General features: G+C 40.1%; 1 protein-coding gene across 3 annotated transcripts; it reads left to right on the top strand.

The window, feature by feature from the left end:
- Positions 1-2,221: 2,221 nt before the first annotated feature.
- On the top strand, positions 2,222-18,609 carry LOC132129247 (nuclear receptor coactivator 6-like). Of its 3 annotated transcripts, none has more exons than XM_059540760.1 (15): positions 2,222-2,372; positions 5,396-5,650; positions 5,993-6,148; positions 7,668-7,790; positions 8,330-8,458; positions 9,395-10,237; positions 10,343-10,474; positions 10,579-11,881; positions 11,991-12,106; positions 12,194-15,706; positions 15,806-15,853; positions 16,636-16,666; positions 17,016-17,057; positions 17,363-17,508; positions 18,163-18,609. In XM_059540760.1, exons 2-15 carry the CDS (start codon positions 5,440-5,442, stop codon positions 18,213-18,215), a joined length of 6,846 nt encoding a protein of 2,281 aa, XP_059396743.1. In that variant the 5' UTR covers positions 2,222-2,372; positions 5,396-5,439; the 3' UTR covers positions 18,216-18,609. The 3 variants fall into 3 exon arrangements, with proteins under 3 accessions (XP_059396743.1, XP_059396742.1, XP_059396744.1); XM_059540759.1 differs by having other exon boundaries at positions 5,393-5,650; XM_059540761.1 differs by lacking the exon at positions 17,016-17,057 and having other exon boundaries at positions 5,393-5,650.
- The last annotated feature ends 2,990 nt before the right edge of the window (positions 18,610-21,599 follow it).

Here is a 21,599-nt window from a genome sequence, read left to right as displayed (position 1 = left end):
CACTTTGCTTAATTCCTCCAAATCTGTTCTGTTGAAGAAACAAACTCATCTTTGAAGGTCTAGGGCTGAATAAACGTTCACTTCTCAGTGAACTATTCCTTTAACTGTTTAACTGCTCCAACACAAAAATCATTTGGACACACCTACTCGTTATTTATTGATATTTTCCACATTGTGGAGACGTTAAAACAAAAGTATGAAGCATGAGAATTATGAAGTGAAAATGTTAGTGCTTCTTCAGTGGCCAGCGTTTGTCTGGAGTCCTGCGGAGCACACTTCTGTCAGAAACCCTCACGAGGAGCATCTTGGGATGCGTAACACAAATAAACAGTATTGAAGGATGCTTCGTGTGTCCTGCTGGCTGCTTCTCCTTCACTCAGAAGATCATCATATCGGATGTCTTTTTATGATCATAATCGGGAGTTATTTGAGGATCTTATTGTGTGAATTACTCCAGTGGCAGATAAAGGCAAATTAAGTGATTTTTTTTTCATACCTGGCAAGGTCTCTTGAAGTCTTCATGACATATCTTCACAAATGTGAATAAATGCTCCTGTTTACGAATGAATGGTGGTACACACAGTGGCGGCCAACATGATTAGAACAATAGTATTTTCATCAGATTGAAAATGGTTTTAAGTCAGTTATTTGTATCTTTTGCTGTAGTGTGTCAGTAGTAATTATCAGTTTACATGTCCAAACATTCACTTAGCCATTATTAGTAATAATCCAGTGAGATTTCTGTATGAAGATGAGCCAGTGCTGCACACAGAGATCTGATCTGATCTGATCATCTATGAACAAACCGAGACAGACTCAATCCAGAAGAACTGTGGAAGTACACCGAGGGCAAAAGCTGTTTTAAAGACAAAGGGAGGTCGCACCAAATGTTTATTTGATTTAGCTAATTGATCTCATTTTAAAGCATTTTTACACGTGTGCCTAAAACTTTGCACAGCACTGTAGCTTTGCAGGTTTCTTCAGTTCTTCTGGATTGAGTCTGTCTCAGTTTGTTCATAGATGTTCAGATCAGATCTCTGTGCAGCACTGGCTGAACGTCATACAAAAAAATCACACTGGATTACTACAATTTGGAAATGTAAATTGATATTTCAAAAGATAGAAATAATTGACTTAAAACCATTAGCCAATCAAAACATCCAGGAATCATTAATGAAATGGTTTAAAATGATTGAAGAGAAATCAGTCAGTAGTAAAATATGAGGTAAACAAGATTGACTTTCTTCTAAACTTTCAAATGCAGTTTGATATATGCCATAATTGTTATTTACGTTAATAATTTTATTTTGAATTGTGGATATCAATTTGCTGATTTAATTGTACTGCATTTTCTTTCTTTTTTTACGTGGAAACCGTGAAATGAAGTTGCAGTTTATGCATATATTTCTGAAAGACAATCAGTGAATTGATTATCTAAAAGTGAAAGTGAGCTTCCTGTTAACGGGCATATTTGGTATTTTCTGCCACAATCAAATATTATTGCACTATTACAGCATTAGCTTTACAATGACAATCAAGAGTAAATATTCTATTGTAGTGTAGTTTCTGGCATTATTTCAATCTCAATCAGCATGCAGTTGGGTGTACTCCTCCTGTGATCTATATTATATACTCAGCTAGCCCATCGTCCTTCCTGGAAGACAGCTGCCACAGAAAATCATCAAAAAGTTGATTTATTTAACTAATTCCATTCAAAAAGTGAAACTTGTGTATTATATTCATTCATTACACACAGACTGATATATTTCATTTTTTTTATTGCATGTTAACATATACAATTATATTAACAATCATAGCCTCATTTTAATTAAGTTTTAATAAAGGTCAGTTGCAATTTTACTTTGTCTATCAACTATAAATTGTACACATATGCACAAACAGCAGTGTGGGAGAGTGAGCGGACAGATATTGTATTAAAATTTTGACTTTCTAATGCAAAAAAAATGTTGCAATGGTCCGCACGCTCACCTGTTTCATATGAGTGGAAATTCAGAATAAATTTTAATTATTTATAACCTAATTGACAGTCTCAAATGGTCAAATGTAAAAATCGTCAGAATCTCATGAAACATAACTTTATTTTTTTAAACGTTGTCACTTCTAATCATGTCTTATCACGTGTTTTGTGCTCGTGCCCGTGATCTTTTGGTCACGGTGTTTCAGTGCTCATAACTCTCTCTCTTGTTTCTGGACAGGAGAACGGACACTGACGCGCGCGGCCCCGTGTGAAGCGAGTGCGCGCACGCAAAGCGTTGAACTTACGTGCCTAGCCGCCTCTCGAACGCGCCGTTAGCGTCTGCTAGCACAAACCTGTTTACTACAGTAAAACCACTCCTTATGGACTGACAACGGTGAGATCTTACCTCCCCATTATCTTATGGAAACATCTCTATGAAATTAACATGTAAACGCGTCCACTGCACGGACGGAAGAGCCTAGATTTAGTGAAGCAGTGACCAATGAGGCTGACTGTGTTTGTCTTGCTAATATCGTTAACGTTACATTAGCCGGAGTGACTAACTCGTCGTAATAGTTCGGTTATAGGCTGCTGTGTTATTGTTAGGACTGCATGTACCAGATATGAGTTTGAAAGTCAATATAATGATGTATGTTTGGCTTAAACATAAGTTAGGCGGTTTGTCTTTGTTTTGATATCGCTAATGCTAATGCTAGAGAAATAAACCCATATGAAGCTCTTCAGTTAAGTCATTAATAAAGGCAAGGATAACAGTACTCCAGATGTTATGTGTTAGATATTTACAGGTTACAAATGGGTTAGCTTGCAGTGAAACTCTCTTCTGTGTTACTAAAGTCACCTGATAGCAGTGTTTGACATCTCGGTGTCTGATCACTGATATTATTGAGTTTAATCAGTGTTGATTCACCGTGTTCTTTGAGTTGGTGATCTCTTATTTGATAAAGATACTTTGAGTAGTTTCTAATGCACTAACAATCATGGTAGCATGGTATTTTTGAAGTACCTGGCAAACACATGGTGTAAGTCATTGTATTATCATCCCTATGTAAAGCATTACACTATAAATCAGCTCTTCTCCTGAAGAAATCATGTTCAGTCACTGTTTCCTGTTGTACTGCATTAATGTTGATTTATTTAATACTGTGTGAAGTACCGGTAGTTTGATCATTTTCAGTTTGGGGTCATTGAGAGGACTGCCATCTCTTTATAGCGCAGTTCATACACATTGCAATCTTCCATAAGCATGTTTTCTAACTTAATATCAATTAAGTATAAAATGTTAGAGTTATACAACTTTTTTGTGATCTCATAATAATAATAATAATAAAGATTTAATAAAGGAAAAAAGCCTCATTAAAATAAATAAACCTGGCAGCCTTGCATAATTATCTGTTATTAATTTGAAACTTCTTCACTGTGTTTTAATATTTGAAAAATCTTTGTCCAGCAAATGCATCTAACATGCAGGAAGCAAACGAACAGGAAATGAGATCATAGAGAAGACCCCTTTAGTGTTCAGTCCCTCATGACAGCGTGTCCTTCAGCGCTTTTGACCATTTGATGACAACGCTGGGTAGCTCTTTATGAATAGCTCTTCTGAATTAATAAATCATAATTTGTATAAACTAGAAGGTATATTTTTAAAAGAATGATTAAAGAGGTGTCCACTCGCATTTACACTAAGCTTTTGTGTTTTTGAAGGAAGTCTCTTATTCTCACTAAAGCTGCGTTTCTGTAAAATCAAAAATACACTACATACAGGTATATTGTGAAATATTATTACAATGTAAAATAGTCTTCAGCGTCACATGATCTTCAGAAATCAGAAAAACACGATTTGCTGCTCAAGAAACATTTCTCATTATCAATATTCAAAATGGTTGTGCTGTCCAATATTTTTTCAGTATTCTTCGATGAATAGAAAGTTTAAAAAGCATTTATTTGAAATATATATATTTTTAATGAATTTTAAAATGCTTTTTCAAAAGTCTTCACTTTTGCTCAGTTTAGTGCGTATTTGTCTGAATAAAAGCTTGAATTTCTTTAAAAAAAAAAATGTACTACTACTTTTTTATTCGATGTTTTGCCACAGGACACATTTAGTCATTCAATTGAAACCTTTCTTGATTCTTGAAAATGGTTTATTTTCCTGAAATCATATAAACCAGTCTCTGATACATTTCTGATTATTATCAATAATGAAAATCATCGACAACGATTCTCATTATCCATTAGTCAGGTCTGCTCACAGTGCACGTACAACTTCAGCTGGTCACAAAATGCATCTACAAATAGTGGAGGAAACAGAATGAGCTCCTGCAGGAAAAGTACATGATCCAAGCTGCCCAAAACATGATAAATCTGTATTGTAAGCTTCAAGCTGATGCATTAGTGTGATGGCTTGCCTGTCAGTCGCTTTTACAGATACGTGTGTGACCTTGGCGCAAAAATATCCTTATCTGTAAGCCTTTCCATTTTTGCCTTAAGGTCCGTCCTGACAGTCTGCGTTAAGTTGAAATCTTTACTGAAAAGCGGCGGGCGCGTGCGTTAAACAGACAGATCGCAGAGAGGCGAGGGAGACAATATTCAGAGCAAAAACATTCACTCTGCTGAAATACCTGTTGTTTAACACTTACATTCAGGTTTAAAAGTCAACATGCACTGCGAGTAATTTATGAGAGTAGGAACTGTGAAAGGACAGCAGCGTGTAATTGTCTAAATGTAAATATCAGACACTTTTACAGGATAAAGAAATGACAGTAAGAGGAGACTGACTGTGATCAAAGTGTTCCTACAGAGCATTACTGTGATTGTATTCGTCTTTGTTATCTGCTTTAGTTTTTGATCCACAGATTTAAGCTTTATTCACTATGTAGCCTACAGTGGTTAACACATTTATTAAAACAAATTGATTAAATGTAAAAATCATCAAGTGCTTGTTTTTTTTTTATTCAGATACCCAATTAATCAAAAAGTACATAAACAATGCAACCAAGTGAGCTGTTATCAAAGGAAAAGGAGGCCATTTTTGTTATTATGTGAATAAATACTATTTAGTTGTTTAGTTTGTTATTTGTCCAAAAATTCCAATAACATTTTTAGAATTATTGTTTTAATATTTGTGTTTTGTCTAATAAATTAAGCACTGTATGTTTTCATAGCATTCAGCTGGCACATTTGTTTTAAGGACATCGGACAGAATGTGGAATTGTGTGTTTTTGTCAGTAAAATAAAGAAAATAGGGAGTTTACTCCGATTAATCGGACAAATTATTGCCCAACTAATTGATTATCAAAATAATCGCTAGATGCAGCCCTAAATTATGATGTTAATATTTAGGAGATGCAGACATAGCGTTCTCATCGATGGTGACAAATCTTGTTCCTCTTTAAGCAGTGTCACCGTCTCCAGAGGCTACGCAGCTCTTTTGGTGAAGGGCTATGGCGCATCAGCTCTGCCTGGATGCACAATCCCCTCGAGCCGTCCCGCTCACGGATCACGACTCCGGAGTGGAAGATGGAGACGATGGCTCCTGCAGCCCTACCACAACCTCCACCATCTTTGTTGCCTTCAAAGGGAACATGAATGATGAGGACTTTCAGGAGAAGCTGGATACCATCTTACACGGGATGCCTGATATGCTGTTACTAGGTCAAGATTTGACTTTAAACTATGATTAATATTCATATGCATGAGAGTGATTAATTGCTGCAAAGATTCATTGAATTTTATACATTAAATTTGAATTCTGTTTATTTTTCAAATGCAAAGCGTCATACTCTCTTTGTTCAGGGTTTAGGATATGGGCTAGTAGTCCAGTTTTCCATTTTGTCAAAAAGGATTGACGAGTGCAGTTTTCGTTCTTGCATTGTTGTATTTCAAACCCAGTGGTCACTGACTAAAAGCGATAAACTCTATTGCATGCTCTTTTTAAATGCTTTAAATCTCAGTTGGCTTATGTTTCTCCTGTACTCTGCTCTGTGTCTAATAAAGGTACTCAGAGGCTGGAACCCGAGCGCGTGGAGCCGTGGAACAGCGTGCGTGTCACTTTCAACATCCCCCGAGAGGCAGCCGAGCGACTGCGCCTCCTGGCTCAAAACAACCAGCAGCAGCTGCGGGATCTGGGCATCCTCTCTGTGCAGATTGAAGGTACGGATGTGTTAAATTCTTCCTTGGCAAACCACACGCAGTGTAAGGGTCTGCCAGCAACCTCATTTCCTGCTTGACCTCTTTGGCACATTGTATTTTTAATAGGGATGCACCGAAATGAAAATTCTTGGCCGAAACCGATAACCGAAAAAGAGAAAACCAAGGCCGAAAACCGAAACCGAAACACCGAAAGAAATTATGCCAATTATTAGTACCATTGCATTTATTGCTATGACCGTGTACTAACTTTACTAAAATGAAGACATTGCAATTGCATAAATGAATATTAAAGTTTCAAATATAATTACAATTACATAAATTATAAAGAAAAAAAAACATAAAAATACATCATTACAAATTATGCAAATATTTATTAAGCACATTGCAACAATGCACAGTATAAAATAAAATTCAAACTAAAAATTTATCCCACTCATGTGAATTTTAAATAATAATGTACGGCCTACTGGCCTGCAGAAAGGTTTTAAAATGAACTGTTCTCTCATAAAAACAAAATTCATTTAGGTGAAGTGCATTTGAAATTGTTCTCTGTAGGACTAGAAAGTGCATTACTTCTCCAGTAGGCAAGACTGTTATCACTTCTGGGGATGGGGACTTCAGACAGATAACCATCTAGCTGTTAAGCAGTTGAGCTTGTCATCTGCCTGACATTTGAGAAATATTTGAGAGAGTGTATTTAAATAGGGCCAGGGCATAAATAAACATTTTTATTAAATTAAAGCAGAAATCTAGCAGAAATATGGCTACAATCTGATATTATGTATGTATGTGTGTGTATATATATATATATATATATATATATGTATGTATAGGTCACATATATAGTAGCCTAAGAACAAAATAGCCAACGTATTATTATTATTTGAGGCACTTTCTTGCAGAATTTCACTGAACACATCAGACACCGAGGGTGCATGCGCCTCATTGGTGCAGAGACAAGTCTTTTTTTCTGCGCTTCTCCGTCTCCACGCGGGTTTTCCGCATCCAGCGCGGCCTGGATCATTTCTCGTGCGCGCTGCCTTATTTCCGCATCCAAGTAATGGTCTTTATAACGTGGATCAAGCACATTCGCGATGAAGTGCGGAGGATCGGAAAAGATCTCAGTGAGACGTGTGCTAACAGACTCTAAAAGACTGTACTTTTTTTTGTTTTCACTTCGTGGTCCATCTTAATCTCTTTGTTAGGAGACGCTTTAGTGCTGCGAATAAAGGAATAAGAAGAGAGAGAATGTTCTCACTGGTGTGAAGTGAATGTCGCGGGGAGCTCGTGGTCTGCGCTATGCAGGTGCACGTGCAGGTCGCGGTTTCTGTTTGCGTCCTCACAACATTTCGGCCGTTTTGTTTCGGTGATAAAAGTCTATCGGCCGAAAACCGAAAACCAAAAATTTTCGGTGGCCAAATATTCAGTGCATCCCTAATTTTTAATCACATACAAGTTTAATTTTAGCGTTTGTTCTACAATCAGCAAATGTGTTGATCGGCCTGTTGGGTTCATACAGGTGAAGGAGCCATTAACGTTGCGGTTGGACAGGGCCGCAGTCAAGAAGTAAGGGTAAATGGACCTCTTGGTGCACCTGTTCAGATGAGAATGGATGTTGGATTCCCCATGCAGCAGGGCCAGGGTAATTATACACAAGTGCTTAACTTCTAGAGGTGCACCGTCTTGCGGAGTTTATCTTTAACCCTAATCAAACACACCTGTACAAACTAATCCAGTGTTTCCCACAGACCTAAACTCAGTGTGTTGTCAGACGTGCTGATTGAAAATGCAAATTCATTATTTGCCAGCAGAGGGCGCTTTTGGAGCGTCAGAAATAGCGGTTTCCCCGGTAACGGCTGTAATAATAAACACTGCTCTATCAGGCATTATAGCATCGAAACGTTTCAAACTTTTACATTGTCCTCATTTGTAAGTCGTTTTGGATAAAAGCGTCCCTTTAAAGATACATTGATATAAAAAAAAACACCCGCGCCGCATTTTTACTTTGAAACGTGTAGAGCTCATGTTTATTCAATGAAGTCAATGCATTTCGGAAAATCTATTTGTGGCGGTCCGTGTTGATATTAATAAATCAATGTTTGGGAAACACTGTAATCAAGGCCTTCAGGATGACTTAATTTAATTAGGCAAATGTATGCTGAAGAAATACTTGTTTTTCAGCTGGAATGCGTATGAATAATCCTTCGGTGTCCATGATGCCTCCTGGGGCTAATATGGCAGCACAGGGAATGGTACCGAATAGTGGTGCACCAATGCAGCCAAGAGCACCAAGGCCACCTTCACAGACAGGTAATGATAATGGTTTAATTCAAACAAAATATAAATAATTATTTATATTCCATACTGCCCTACAAAGGTAAAAGCAGTAGTTGCACCACCATTGGGACCGTTTGTCTGTTTTATGGATTGTTCTCAAATTTATTTTCTCACACTGTTTTCTTTGAGTGTAGTTGAGCCAAACGTCTCTGTCACAGGACAGAATTATAGACCCTGTTTACACCTTGTATTAAGATATATGTTGGAGATACATCTGTCAGACAGGACACATCAGCAGTTCATAGCTGGTAGTTGCATGCATTTCAGATGTCGCCTATGACCATAGATTTCTGTGGGTCCTCTGGTTTTATGACTACATGCATCAGTCACTATGCAAGTGTTTTTTTTTATGTTGAAAATAACACAAAAATGTGTTTCAAGCTGAAGTTTTAGTACCTCTATTAAGTGCACATTTGAGGATTGTGCTTCATATGTTCTGTGTGGCATTATTTTTTTTAATTCAAAGTTTATTTTCTTTTAAGTTACACTTAACTGACAAAGTTTAAATGTATTGTTTTAGTGCGTCGGTTGATTTACAGGTGAGTAGGTGCTCCTCTGATGTCATATCAACTAAAGGCTGGAATACACTACACAACTATTGACAAGATTTACAGATGATGAATTGATGGATGAATCAACATTAGTGGCTGAAATTCAAATCCAGTCTGCAGTTGACAGATTTCACAGAAAATCGCATAGTGTAAAATGGCCACAGCCTCTAGTTTTTAAAAGTTATGTAGTGTATTCCAGCATTAAGATGGTTCATGATCAAATTGGTCAAAAGTGGAAGTCCAGATTATTTTTATGTGAAAAGCCTTGGAATCTTATTAACAAGGATGTAGATCTCATTTCATATTTCAAAAGTTTTCACACTTGTGTTCACAATTTTTTATTTAATTTTTTTTTCAGACACAATGGATCCCACGATTTCAGGGTTGGCCTTACAGCAACAGCAGCAACAACAACTCCAACATCCTCAAGTGGGACATGGTCCACTCGGCAACTTAGGACCACAGGGACATCACATGCAAGCCATGCAAGCAAATCGGCAGCTAAATCCTACAGCCTTACAGCAACTTCATCAACAACAACATCAACAACAACAACAACAGCAGGTTCAGATGGCCCAACTAGGTGGTGCACGTGGTCCTTTCAACCCCTCCAACCAGATGCCTATACCTCCTGGCTGGAACCAGTTGCCCTCTGGAGTTCTCCAACCACCACCTGTCCAGGGTCCTATGGGACCAGGTTGGAGGAAAGCCCCACCACAACCACAAATGGGACAGCGTCAACCCTCTTTAACATCTGTTCAGACGCCCAATCATCCACCACCACCATATCCGTTTGGAAGCCAGCAGGCTGGACAGGTTTTCAATACAATGGCACAGCATCAGTTGCAACCACAGCAGACAGGGGCAAACCAGTTTGCAACCCCTCAGCCCAAAGGCCCTCAGGGAGCACCAGGTGTAGTTGTCTCAAGAGCGCCTCCTCCTTTGCCTCTCTCATCTGCCCCACAAGGAAGTCTTGCAGCTAAGTCCCCTGGTTCGTCATCATCACCTTTTCAACAGGGTTCACCTGGAACACCTCCAATGATGGGACAGGGGCAACTTGGTCCGCGTCCCACAACCCCTCAGGGTTTCCCACAAGGTGTTGGATCTCCAGGAAGAGCTGTGATGGGCCAGCAAGGAAACATTCAGCCTGGCTTTATGAGTATTCCACAACATGGACAGGTTCCTCAAGGTGGAATGGGAGGTATGTTTTCAGCATTTTACATGCTGACATTCTTAAGGTAAAAGTGATAATGTATTATTTATTTGGTTACCTGTATTTGAATAAATTCATGTGTATATATTGCAGGTATGCCTAAACGAATGCCAATGGGTTTCCCAAATGCTCCTGTTAATCAGAATTTTGGACAAGGACAGGTTACTACTGCTGGGGCAGGTGGTACACCCCAACTACAAAATAGTCAGAGCATGGCGAACTCTGGTAAGATGTGTGGATTGTTTTAATGCCGTTTTTAAACTTCTGTTCTAATATGAAGTTTTGTCTAGTATAGAGAATTTTCAACACATCTTAAAATCTCATTATAGGTGTCCAGTCATCAGCCTCAGCGCCAAACCACATGCAGTCAAATCCCCTTCAAGGTGCTGGAATGACCCACCACAGTGGCATGCCAGCCCAACCCCCAGGCACCACCTCAGGTGGTAGTATGGGGCAACCTCAGCAAGGTCTTCAGACTCAAATGATGGGTGTACCACAATCACAGCATCAAACACAGGTTGTAGCTTCTACCCAAAGTCAAATGGTGCAAAACCAAACAGGGGGCCAGACTGTTTTATCCAGGCCAGTGAATACTGGGCAGCGAGGAATGACCCCTCCTAAGCAAATGATGCCACCACAAGGTCAAGGGATCATGCAGAGCCAAAACCAGCTTGTTGGAGGACAGGGACATCAGGCATTATTGCTTCAGCAGCAACAACAGCAGCAACAGCAAAATGCTATGATGGAACACATGGTAGCTAGTCAGATACAGGGTAACAAGCAGGCCTTTGGCCCAAAAGGTCAACCCGGAGTAATGCAAGGCCAGATAATGAGAGGTCCTTCACCTAGTATCCAAGGTAATATGCCGCAGTTTCAATCTCAGATGGGTCAGCAACAGATGATTCCGCAACAGCATCAGCAACAACAAATGGCTCATTTGCAACAACAGCAACAGCAACTACAACAACAGCAGTTACAACAGCAGCAACTACAACTGCAACACCAGCAGCCACAACAGTTACAAATGCAACAGCAGCAACAACAGCTACAGCAACCCCATCAGCAAATGGTACAACAACAGTCTCAACAAATTCCAATAAATGGCAACCCCAACCAAGCATTAGGGATGCATGGGCCTCAAATGCGTCTTCCAGGAAGTCATCATTTAGTACAACAACAGCTTCAGCAAAAACAACAACAGGTGATTCTGCAGCAGCAACATCAGTTAGGAGATAGTAATGGAAATGCTGATATCAGCCAGCAGATGGTTCCAGACCTGCAGAATCAGCAGCAACAGCAGGGTATGTTGGGGAGTTCTCAACATTTACAGGTTGGCAATGGTAATTTTCCTGGTCATGGTATGTCCTTCAATCCTCAGTTTGCTGGTCAGATGCCAATGGGAGGCCCATGTGGCCAAGCAGGTGGATTTCCAGTGAACAAGGATGTGACACTAACTAGTCCCTTATTAGTAAATCTTCTCCAAAGTGATATTTCTGCCAGTCAGTTTGGTCCTGGTGGGAAGCAAGGAACAGGTGCGGGTGCTGCGAACCAGGTCAAGCCTAAAAAGAAGAAACCTCCTCGTAAGAAGAAGCCAAAAGTAGAGGAAGGACAACAGCCTATTGACAATCTGAGGTAAATGCTTTTTATTCTTTGATATTTTTTTTTGTAAGTTATTTAGAGTAAATAACTCTGTTGCACTGTTGAATATAACTACAAAGTTTGATAAATGTGTCTTCCTTAGTGGTCTGGATTCACTGCCTCATGGAATGGAAGAAGTAGAGATGCAAGGGCTGGGTAGTGATCAAGGGTCTGGCATTGACTCTAACTCTAAACTTTCTGAATTCACTAATCGACAAGGTAAATGATTTAATGACTTTTGACTATTTATTGTTTATACATTAATTTAATTAGAGAATTTTCATTTATTTACCATTTTGTTTTTAGGTCTGCCTGGACAGTCCGGAGATCAAAGGGTATTACAGCAGATGCCTATGCAGTTTTTGCCCCCACAACAGCAGCAACAGATGCAACAAATGCAGCAACAGCAGCAGTTACAACAACAGCAACAACAGCAGCAGCAACAGATGCAACAAATGCAACAACAGCAGCAGTTACAGCAACAGCAGCAGCAACAGATGCAGCAACAGCATCAACAGATCCAGCAGCAGCAAATGCAACAGCAACAAATGCAAATGCAGAGTATGCAGGGTCCTCAAGGTCAAGCTGGAACATCACAAGGACCCCATCATGTCCAGACACAGATTCATTCACAGCAGTCAATGCAGATGCAACAACAACATCAACCACCACCGCAGCACCTCCAACAGCAACTGCAGTCACAGCAACAACAACAGGCACAACAGCAACAACAACAGGCACAACAGCAACAACAACATCAGCAGCAGCAGCAACAACAACAACAACAAATGATGATGATGCTTAAAATGCAACAAGAAGCTAAGAATCGAATGCCACTACAGCAAGGTGGACACATGCCAAAGGGTTTAGCCAATACTAATGATCCTTCTCAGAGAATGCCTGTATCACAGCCAGGCAACATGCCTGTAATGATCGATCTTCAAGGCCATGGAGGTGTTCCACCTTCTCCTGATAAAGCCAGAGGAATGCCACTTATGGTTAATCCACCTCTCACTGGACCAGCAAGAAGAACACCCCATTCAGAGGTTGGACAACCAACACCACCAGAGGAAACCCCTGGAAATCATAGCATGCAGGACCGGGTACCCCTAGAAATTGGTCAGCAATCAGGAAATGGAAATCAACCATTGATTCCCAATCAAGGTTCAAATACTCATTTAATGAAATCTGTGCCTTTATCAGTGCCCCACCAGCCAGGAGCAAGTCCCCAACAGCAGTCCCAGCAAGTGACAGCAATGGCTGGCTCTCATAATATTCACTTTTCAAGCTCTCCTGCAACTTCCCAGAGTTCTCGCCCTAAAACACCTAACCGAGCCAGTCCCCGACCATATCACCACCCTTTAACTCCAACCAACCGTCCACCTAGTACTGAACCCTCTGAAATAAATCTGTCCCCTGAGAGACTGAATGCCTCTATTGCTGGCCTTTTCCCTCCAAAAATTAACATTCCTCTGCCACCGCGGCAGCCGAACCTTAATCGAGGCTTTGATCAGCAAGGTCTTAACCCAACTACACTTAAAGCAATTGGCCAGGCTCCGCCCAACCTAGCAAATCTTCCTGTCAACAATAATACCAGTGGAAACAATAATGGCCCACAGTCTTATCCATCAGGTGGTGGCATGGTAAGCTCCGGAGGAAAACACGACAAACAGAGCGGTATTGGGCAAGCTAAAAGAGGTAGTCCCAGTAATAGTCGAAGATCCAGTCCTGCCTCAAATAGAAAAGCTGCCACCCCAAGCCCAGGAAGACAGAAGGGTGCCAAAACATCACTGACATCACCTCCACATCCACAGCAAATGAGGGTTAGTCCACAGAACATGATGGTTAGTCCCAAATCAGTGCTCCCAACTACCTCTGCATCTTTGTCATCAGCAGGTCCTGGAGAATCACAGCAGAGTTTAAATTCTCAGCAAACCATACCTGTTATTGCCGATACAGTTAGAGATGGCCAGGTAGTGACTACACAAGCAGAGCAGCACCAGGCAGGTCAGTTAAGAGAGCAGACTGCTTTTAAAATGGCAAGCCCTCGGGTTTCGTCTCAGGAACCCAGACGGCAAGAGCCTAACAATTTGGTTGAACAGCGTGCTGAAGATAAGCAACAGCCTCGGACAACACCACAACATGACCTTGGCTCTGCTGTATCACCAGCATTTAGAGATGCTCCAACGTCTCTGAATCAGCTATTAGACAATACAGGAAACCCATCTTTGTCAGTGAAATCTCAAAATATTCCTCAAGTGGGTGGAGAACCTGTGCAGAAAGAAAGCCCTCATGCTCCACCAGCACAGGAGAACCAACCTAATCCTGTTGTCTCACAGAGCACAAATATTGGTACCACTTTGTCTTCAAGGGAAATTGATCAGAAACCTAAATCTGCTTCAGTATCAAGTCCAAATACTGTAGCCAGTAGCAGTGCAAACCTGCAGTCTGTCAGTGCTGTATCAAGTGTTAGTTCAAACCAAACTGTGCTCTTAAGCCTTACTTCAGTTCCCAATTCTTCAGTAAGTTCAAATCACAATCTTATACCAATCTCAAATGCCTCTCAAACGGTCTTGCAAAGGCCCATCTCATCAGCACAAACTCCACAAAATCAGATCACAGTCTTTGTAACCTCTAATCCCATTAGCTCTGCTACCAACACGGCTTCTGTCGTTCCTCCTGCTGTTGTTTCTAAGGTACTAGCAGTACCCAATAAAAATATAAGACCTCCTGATGTCCGTCAACAAAATCCTACCCAAATGCGTCCACAGTTCATCACAGGACCTGTGTATTCAATATTTCAAGCTACGACTGTTCCATCAAGTACTAACGTCATGTCTCAGCCTGTCACCATAGTCTCTGCAAATATCCAACTTACTCCTACCCAGGTGTCAACTACATCACCACCCTCTGCACCACCATCAACATCTATGCTGACAAACTCACCTGCTGTAAGCATAGCTGCCACTCAGCAGAGCCGCACTGTCATTGGGCAGCTTCAGGTTCAAGTACCTGCAAGTCAGGCTTCCCCTGTAAACGTAGTACCGTCACCTCAACAGCCAAGTCCTGGAGTTCCAAAACAGGAGGGTGTCTCTAATGCTAGTGGCCCGAAATCTAGTCCTGTTGGGCAGACGGTGTTACATTCTGGCAAGTCCTCACCCTTTCAGCAGCTATTGGCTTCTCCACCTGCTTGCTCTAGCCCAGGGGCTACGGCTGTTTCACGCAGAAGTCCCCTGTCTACAACAACAATGTTAGCCAAAAGCAGTCCAGTCCAGACTGTTGTAAGCAAAAGTACCACACCCAGCATATCTTCGAGCAGTGCTGATGATCAAAAAGAGCGAAACCCTGTCACTCATATAGGAAAGTCTCTGGATGTTGCCCCAACTCAAGCTTCTTGTGCAGTTACATCTGAAACGGTATCCGCACTCCAGCCCACTGCTACAGTGACTGTTCCAGCTGCTCAAATAGCGTCTCAGCAATCTGCACTTCCTCCAAAAGTGTCTTCTCCTAAACCTGCACCCACTCATTCTCCAGTCCCTACATCTACACCATCGTCTAAAATGCCGCCCCCAGCCTCTACCCCTGGGATGGTTCACCTGTCTAGTCCTGTTGCTACTTCTTCACCATCCACTAGTTTGCCTGCAGATTCTGTCTCTGCACCCACTGCTGCTCCAGGACCTCCCACTACAACTTCCGGCTCCTCCACTGCAACACTTGCACAACTCTCTGGGGAACAGCAGCCTTCTACATTGGCAGACACTAGTGTACCTGACTCAGCTGAAACAAAAGAAGCAATTATTGATGCTCCTAGCATCTCAGGTAACTACTTGATGGTATCAAGGCAATTTCGTTAGTTGTCCTGTCATGTCATGTTTATGATTTTTAATTCGAAGATATTCTTTTAATTTAATTACACAGTTCATCCTGAAGCTCCACAAGAAGACCAAGCTTCATGTGCCCAAGCTGGTAAATGCTTTAATAAAATCTTATTTTTACCCATGCAAGTGGTAGTCACATGCAGGGGCGGCGCTATGGCTTCTGGGCCCCATGAACAAGGGCCCTTGGAATCGTTCTAACAACCCCCCCACCCCCACCTTTATGGCGCCCCTGGTCCTATATGATCCAACTTAAGTATACCTATGCATGTGACCAAATGCATTGACTGACTGACTTACGAAAATGTAAATGCTATTTACTTTTCATCTTCTCTCTGTATAATGCATGTTAATGCAGCTTTGTTTACAGCGGTAACCAATGAAAAGCTGTATCACTGCTGTTCCATAAGTGCCTCCTGCTGTCAGAGAGTGAATTTGCGTCTCATTCAGCCCGTCTGCTTTTATTTAGTTTTATGTAGCATAATTTCACAAAGCTACTCACTCAAGTGTTTGGTCTTTGGAAGTTTGCTGTTGTTCCACCTCTTCCATTTATTTTTTGACCGTGAATACAACGGGCATCGTTGCAACTTTGTGGAACAACTAATTCACGCAAAACAAATCAATGGGCATGTGTGACCTAAGCATACAAAGTATAATGTGGTTAGAAGTATACTTTGGACTTTAGCATATGCTAATCGTATTAAAGATGATGTGAAGCATGCTTTGACCAAAACTGTTTCTCTAGTCTGACTCTGCTTTGCACCAGCTTGGCTCAGAGGAACTCCCAGGGATAAAGCCTGAAGTGGACAAACAGAGAAACACTGTGCACAGTCAGTGTTTAACACAACTAATTTGAGTTGTCTTTATTTACAGGACAAGGGGTTAGCACTGCAGCAGAACAAGGGTAAGGCAATATGTAATGTTCTTTCTTCAATAATTTTATAAACTTCATGTTCAGCATTAGTTGTGAAGACTGACTGTTTTTCAGTTTTTTTTCACCATCATTTAAATTTTATTCTTAACATTTTTAACGAATACATTTGTCAATTGTATTTCAATCAAGGTTGATTTTATTTATTGAAGATCAGTTTTATTGGATCATCTGAATGAACTCACCCTCATGAACACTAATAATCATGGAATGATTCATGAAATCATTCTTTTTCTTGATCATTACTCAAATATGGGGAAGGAGGCAAAAATGTTGTTCAGCATCAAAGCAGTTTACCGCTGTTTTTCCACTTCTATAACAGATGGGCAAAGAAAAGAAAGACGCCCGTCATCTTAGCCCCAAGGTATGTATATAGCAGACCTGTAGATTCCCTGCACGGGTCCGTGCACGGGGCAGCGTGGCCGTTTAGTAAAACGGTCATGAACAGGACGGACGTTATCTGTGGTAGATGAGGAAAAACAGCAAGTGTGAATTCCTCAGTTGTACAGGGCCCAGATGTGCTCATTTTCTTCAGTTTTAAGACCATTGAAAACAATAGATTTCCAAAGAAAACTAGAGAATATATGTAGCATGCAAACAGACTCCTCTCCACAGCATTTTGAACTTTTTTTTTTTTTTTATCCCTATTGCCCTTTGTTCCTTCTCCAGGGATACAAGGGCCACTACTGAGAAAGCCAAAGGTCCTAGTCGACGAAGCTCACGAACAGACAAGGAACCTGAGGAGGAAGCATCCGACAATGGCCAGAGAAAAAGAGCTGCTAGGCCAGGCTCAGCGTCCTCCAACACAGGAAAAGGTACAGGTTAGACGTCCAGTCATCACTTCATTATTATACCATTTAAGATTAACTAAATTTGTGTTAGGTATTTAAATAATTACTAAATTATTAAAATAAAGCACTCCTAAACTGCATCTGACAGAAGTGTCAACATCTTTCACGCATGTCTTAAAATAAAACTATCGCATTAGAAAAACTAAGTTTGTTGTTGTTTCTTTGGCTGTCCACTCCGTGGCCCTCTTGTAACCCTCTTTTGGTTGGTGACCCACTAGTTGAGAAACTCTGAGCTACATGTCATAACACAGTAGAGCAATATAAACCTTAGTGGGTCTCTTCCGTTCAGGGAGGTGCTCTCATTTTACTAGTAATCGGCGCCACCTATTGTTACGGATGTATTGACATGTAGAGTTATTGACCCTGTAAATAAGATGACCCCATTTTTCCAAATCTATTTCCAATTAAGAAAACCCTGTTTTATATTCTGAACAGTACGGAAATAGTTTGCTCCAATAATAGATGTTTCTGTCTGTAAAGTATTGGTGGTGTTTCTTTTTCGACAAGAATCTTTAAAAGGAGAAAATATCCGCCGTTTTTCACCAGACAGTTTACCACAAGTGCTGAAATAAATGTTTTTGATGACTAACTTATCTTTTGTTTCTTCTGTCTTTCAAGAATCGAACACTGGAGCCAGTCCCACGCAGGCAAAACGAAGGAAGTCAAAGTAATCGGGACACACAAACCTGTGAATTGTACTTTATTTTTAGTTGTTTTCTGAACTTGTTTTTCCTTTTGTTCTAAGCAAGATAACCATGTACAGAAAGTTTTCTTCTTTTAAATCATGATACTGTATTTTGTCTCTGGCTAGAGATCACGTTTAGAATTGTGTATGATGTGTTTGTATGTCATAGTTTTGGTGTGACTTTTTTATGATTAATAATATTGATCAATTCTGGATTAATCATGTGATGTCTGTAGGATCACAATATAATAATGTGACAGAATGTGTACTTTCCACCCCCATGTTGTAAATCATGAATTAACTGCAGTTCAATACTGGTAGAACCCGTCTTCACCCAGTTAGCCCCGGATCACACGCATTAAACTATTTTTACAAGTGTACATTTGACTTGTTTTTGTTTGTCACCAAACATGCAAATGAGAACCCTTCCACTGTGATGTTTTTAATATGAAAGCACCATGAGTTTATTTTAACAAGACATTGATTAAAAAAAAGATATCTAAATCTTAAATTAGAACAGATTTAAAGATGACACTTGGAAAGTTCTGCGTATAATACTAGCATACGTACTGCATACTGTCACATGACCTCATTGTGTGCTTGGATCATTAGCTAGTGGCTTTCAATCTGTAGTTTCCAAAAAGTAGTTTTTCTCCTAAATAGTTCACAGTCTAATCACATAATAGGCAGAAATAAATGCAAACATCGTGGTTGATTACATGAAGGCTGATTGGTATTCATCTTATCAATTTGGAAATAGAAGTTGAATGCAGGCAATTTTATTTCATCACTATATTGAAATATCAGAGCCAGCTGGCTGCACAAGTGACCACAGACAGCGCCGCAATCATCACATACAAACATCATTTAAATAACCACTTTCGACGATGCAATTGTGCGTGTTAATTTCACTGTTGTCTCTCAGAAAAGAGAATAAGTAAATATGATGAATTTCACATTTATGTGTTCCTGGGGGATTCCTATAAAGTCATGCTAATTTGAAGATTTGCATTAAAATCACCACAATTAATGTAATGTTTTACACTGTGACAGTTTTCATGACTGTTTGGTGATTAAGGTTAAGGTTTCACAGAATAAATCCAAGCATGGAGGAAGACCAAACTAGAGGTATTTTGTATTGCTTGGCCGGAAAGTAACCTATCCTACAGAAAATAATTAAAAACTGCTAGATCCGATTACTTTTCTTCTCTTTTAGAAGAAAACAAACATAACCCCAGGTATTTATTCAATACAGTGGCTAAACTAATGAAAAATAAAGCCTCAACAAGTGTTGACTTTTCCCAACACCACAGCAGTAAAGACTTTATGAACTACTTTACTTCTAAAATCGATACTATTAGAGATAAAATTGCAACCATTCAGCCGTCAGCTACAGTATCACATCAGACAGTGTACTATAGACCCCCTGAGGAACAGTTCCACTCATTCTCTACCATAGGAGAGGAAGAATTGTATAAACTTGTTAAATCATCTAAACCAACAACATGTATGTTAGACCCTATACCATCTAAGCTCCTAAAAGAGGTGCTTCCAGAAGTCATAGATCCTCTTCTGACTATTATTAATTCCTCATTGTCATTAGGATATGTCCCCAAAACCTTCAAACTGGCTGTTATTAAGCCTCTCATCAAAAAACCACAACTTGACCCCAAAGAAATAGTTAATTATAGACCAATCTCGAATCTCCCTTTTCTGTCCAAGATACTAGAAAAGGTGGTATCCTCACAATTATATTCCTTCTTAGAGAAAAATGGTATATGTGAGGATTTCCAGTCAGGATTTAGACCGTATCATAGTACTGAGACTGCTCTTCTTAGAGTTACAAATGATCTGCTCTTATCATCTGATCGTGGGTGTATCTCTCTATTAGTTTTATTGGATCTTAGTGCTGCGTTTGACACAATTGACCACAACATTCTTTTGCATAGACTTGAACACTTTGTTGGCATCAGTGGAAGTGGATTAGCATGGTTTAAATCGTACTTATATGACCGCCATCAGTTCGTAGCAGTGAATGAAGATGTATCCTATCGATCACAAGTGCAGTATGGAGTGCCTCAAGGCTCAGTACTAGGGCCGCTACTCTTCACGCTTTATATGTTACCCTTGGGAGATATCATCAGGAAACATGGTGTTAGCTTTCACTGTTATGCTGATGATACTCAGCTCTATATTTCTTTGCGGCCCGGTGAAACACACCAATTTGAAAAACTAATGGATTGCATAGTCGATATAAAAAACTGGATGACGAGTAATTTCTTACTGCTAAATTCTGAAAAAACAGAGGTGTTGATTATAGGACCTAAAAACTCAGCTTGTAATAACCTAGAACACTGTCTAAGACTTGATGGTTGCTCTGTCAATTCTTCATCATCAGTTAGAAACCTAGGTGTGCTATTTGATCACAATCTTTCCTTAGAAAGCACCTCAGTATTTGAATGAGCTCCATTTACATTATAATCCTCTACGTCCGCTACGTTCTCAAAACTCAGGCAATTTGATAATACCTAGAATATCAAAATCAACTGCGGGTGGCAGATCCTTTTCCTTTCCTTTGCCACCAGATCCAGTCTGTGTCCAGATCAGAGGGTCACTGCAGTCACCCGGATCCAGTACGTATCCAGACCAGATGGTGGATCAGCACCTAGAAAGGACCTCTACATCCCTGAAAGACAGTGGAGACCAGGACAACTAGAGCCCCAGATACAGATCCCCTGTAAAGACCTTGTCTCAGAGGAGCACCAGGACAAGACCACAGGAAACAGATGATTCTTCTGCACAATCTGACTTTGCTGCAGCCTGGAATTGAACTACTGGTTTCGTCTGGTCAGAGGAGAACTGGCCCCCCCAACTGAGCCTGGTTTCTCCCAAGGTTTTTTTCTCCATTCTGTCACCGATGGAGTTTCGGTTCCTTGCCGCTGTCGCCTCTGGCTTGCTTAGTTGGGGTCACTTCATCTACAGCGATATCGTTGACTTGATTGCAAATAAATGCACAGACACTATTTAACTGAACAGAGATGACATCACTGAATCCAATGATGAACTGCCTTTAACTATCATTTTTGCATTATTGACACTGTTTTCCTAATGAATGTTGTTCAGTTGCTTTGACGCAATGTATTTTGTTTAAAGCGCTATATAAATAAAGGTGACTTGACTTGACTTGATAAATAAAGTGTAATGATATTAATAAAAACAGTCTTCTTAAGTAAATGAATTCTTAATACATATTACTAATCGAAAATTAAGTTTTATTATATTAACAGTAGGAAATTTACAAATTATCTTCATGGAACATGATCTTTACTTAATATCTTAATTATTTTATGTCATAAAAGAAAAATCATTA

The sequence above is a fragment of the Carassius carassius genome, chromosome 46 (assembly GCF_963082965.1).
Source record: "Carassius carassius chromosome 46, fCarCar2.1, whole genome shotgun sequence".
Taxonomy (NCBI): domain Eukaryota; kingdom Metazoa; phylum Chordata; class Actinopteri; order Cypriniformes; family Cyprinidae; genus Carassius; species Carassius carassius.
The sequence above is the reverse complement of the archived record's forward strand: the minus strand, read 5'-3'. Positions and strand labels throughout refer to the sequence as shown.